Consider the following 2856-nt stretch of genomic DNA (forward strand, 5'->3'; position numbering starts at 1 on the left):
TAGCCCAGTCCTCCAGGACCCCACCGCGAACGTTGGTCGCCCGCGAACCCCAAACCACGGATTTGGCATTGAAGTCGCCGGCGACGATCGCCGGGTGAGGTTGGCCTTGCTCCACCAGGGCACCCAGCCTAACGAGAAAGGACTCAAATTCGGCGAGGGGTCTGTTGGGAGAAAAATAAACTCCTACTATCCAAAGGTTTCCCAACAGAGCCGCGACGCATCCCTGTCCCTTCACTACCTTTTCAAAGGGAGGGGAGCCAGCGGCACCCTGGGTGATGATGGCCACCAAACCGTTAAGGTCCCCGATCCAATTGTCACGAGGCGGGACGAAATACGGCTCGGCGACCACGGCCACTTGCACCGACCACTGCGCCAGGCTTTGGGACAAGAGATCCTGGGCTCGGGCGCAATGGTTGATGTTCGCCTGGAGGAACTTTAGATCCATTATGGGGCAATCACTTCGGCTACCTCCATCTCGACCTCTTGCGGTGAGCTCGCTGACTGCGACTGGGCCGTAGCCTCAGAGGCAGCCGGTCTCCTGCGCGGGCGACGCCGGGTTTTCCGGGAAGAGGCAAGACATGCCTTCCCCCCCATTTGATGCCCGGCGGGCTTACCAGCTGCGGCACATAGGGCGCATTTGATCGCACCTTCGCATTGCCGGGCTTTATGTCCCGATTCACCGCAGCGGTAGCAAAGATTGCTGCGGTCTACGGGTCCGTCACATACGTTTTGCACATGACCGTGCTCAAGGCAGCGATAACAGCGCATCGGTCGCGTCTCGAGCACGGTCACACGGGCTATCGTCCACCCGATTTTCAAGCGGCCCGCCTTAATTCTAAGGGCCGCCTTCGTGGGCACCTTGGCCCATACGGAGCCCATGCCCGATTTAGCGGGGCGAATTTGACCTACTTTAATCGAGTCTGGGCCACACTCACCGACACTGCAGAGAGCCGCTGTTACTGTTTCAGGAGTTGCTGCGGGGTCAAGCTCTGAAACACATAGCTTCGAACACTTGGTGGGCCGGGAAACTATGACGTCCTCTGACCCCCCAAAATATTCCCTCAGCCTCTTGGCGAGGGAATCAGCCTTCCGCTCAGAATCAGCCCCGGGCACCTCATACAGCATGGCACCTGTGGCTGCATATTTCGGTCTGAGTCGATCTATGTCTAACCCGTCAAGGCTTACCTGACGCTGAGCATTCGTTAAGACCCCAGCGTATGTTAGGCCCTTTTGGACAGCCGCCGTCGTAAGGGAAATCACCACTGCCGCGGAACGTGGTGACCGCAGCTTTGGTTCAGCTCGGCGCGGTAGTTGCTGCGGCAAAGACTTTGCAACTGATGCCGCATTCTGTTTGGCTCTCCTCGACTTTCTGCTGGCCACCACAGTCCACGGCGTCTCAGTCGACGCAGGGACTGGAGGTAGCGGGCGCGGCTCTGTGGCGAGTTGCATAGTGGGTGCCGCCCCTTTCTTTTTGCCCTTTTGGGACATTTGGCTGTTGGCCGATTTCCCAACCAGAATTTTCTCCGTGAGGTTTGGCGATTTGGAGGTGCCCGCAATTGACTGCATTAACGCACTTGAAGACTCGGCTGCAGGGATCGAGCGAACCGGCTGCATAGCTCCCTTTCCTTTTCCCCTACCTTTTCCTTTGGTCGAAGTGGATGCGGGTGCTCCGTTGACATATCCATCCTGCACGGGGAGTGAGGTGTCCACAGGGGCGGAGCGCCTCTCATGGGCCAGAGATGGTCTTTGCGCCGGCCCTGCGAGCACCGATTCCAGCCTGGCCTGCATTCTAGCCTCCATTCGCTCCAACATCTCCTCCGTTGGATGCTTACTCGCAGCCGCCTCTACCTCCTGGAGACGACGACGGAGGGTGGCGTTCTCCTCTTGCAGCTGCTTCATCGCAGCCTCCAAGCGGGCGCTATTTTCACGCCATCTCTTCGCCTCACCTTCAAGGCGGGCAATTAAGGTGGGCTCGGTCACGTGGTCTTTCTGTGAGGTCCCCTTAAAATTCTCGATCACCTCAACAGCCTTGGATGACGCTGGTGATTTGCCGGAACGGAGCTTTCCTGCCAATTTCTTTTCCGCCTTTTGGCGAGTCTCCTCGCGCTTTAACTTATCGCGCTCCATCTGAGCCTTTTTTAGGCCGACATATTTGCCTACTGAGGGCGGACGTCCTCTTCCACGACCGTCGGTCGCCTGCGCTTTGGACGCTGGCTCGTCTGTATCGCTGGTGAGGAGCGAGCAATTGCTCTCAATGCGCTGAGAGTGTCTCCTCCAGAACCTCTTACTCCGCATTGACGAGCAACTCTCGCTCGACTCTGAGTCGATAGGTATATCGAGCGGCCGAGCAAATTCGGCCTCCATCACTGTGGGCTTCAAGCTCACGCTTTCCTGCATAACATCTATATGGTCGGCCTTGCGCCCTATAACCTCCGCCTCTCCTACCCCAGAATCTGAAGCAGGACGAGGCAACTTCATCAATAGGATATTAGATTGTTTTGTTTGATTTTTAGGTTCCATTTTGAGTCCCACGAGTATGGGGGAAATAACGGTCCACCCAGGCAGAGCCCCTGTACCTGGGTAAGCCTAGCGTAACCCGCACAGAGTGTCGGCCGGTACTCTGGCGGGGGTCGCACTCAAGACCGAACTACCCATCGGCCATGCATCCCCTCGCGGTGCGCCGCCGCTTGAGATTCGGGGTGACTTTTTATAGAGGTTTTCTCCCTCGCGGTCCGGGCGGTTAAGCCAAGACCCTCGGTCCGGCAGAAGCGCGAGACATAACCACGACCTCCATACCAGATTACGATATACGACGGCGGCAATGGGAGAAAGTCCCTAATGCCTGCTTGGGGCGGG

At 57.6% G+C, this 2856-nt stretch overlaps 1 protein-coding gene across 1 annotated transcript; it reads right to left on the bottom strand.

Annotated features, from left to right (window-relative positions):
* Nucleotides 1-444: 444 nt before the first annotated feature.
* LOC119190186 (microtubule-associated protein futsch-like) lies at nucleotides 445-2520 on the bottom strand. Its single transcript, XM_037441486.1, has one exon. It carries the CDS (start codon nucleotides 2518-2520, stop codon nucleotides 445-447), a length of 2076 nt encoding a protein of 691 aa, XP_037297383.1.
* Between the last annotated feature and the right edge of the window lie 336 nt (nucleotides 2521-2856).

This window comes from Manduca sexta, chromosome 22 (genome assembly GCF_014839805.1).
Source record: "Manduca sexta isolate Smith_Timp_Sample1 chromosome 22, JHU_Msex_v1.0, whole genome shotgun sequence".
In the NCBI taxonomy this organism is placed as follows: Eukaryota; Metazoa; Arthropoda; class Insecta; order Lepidoptera; family Sphingidae; genus Manduca; species Manduca sexta.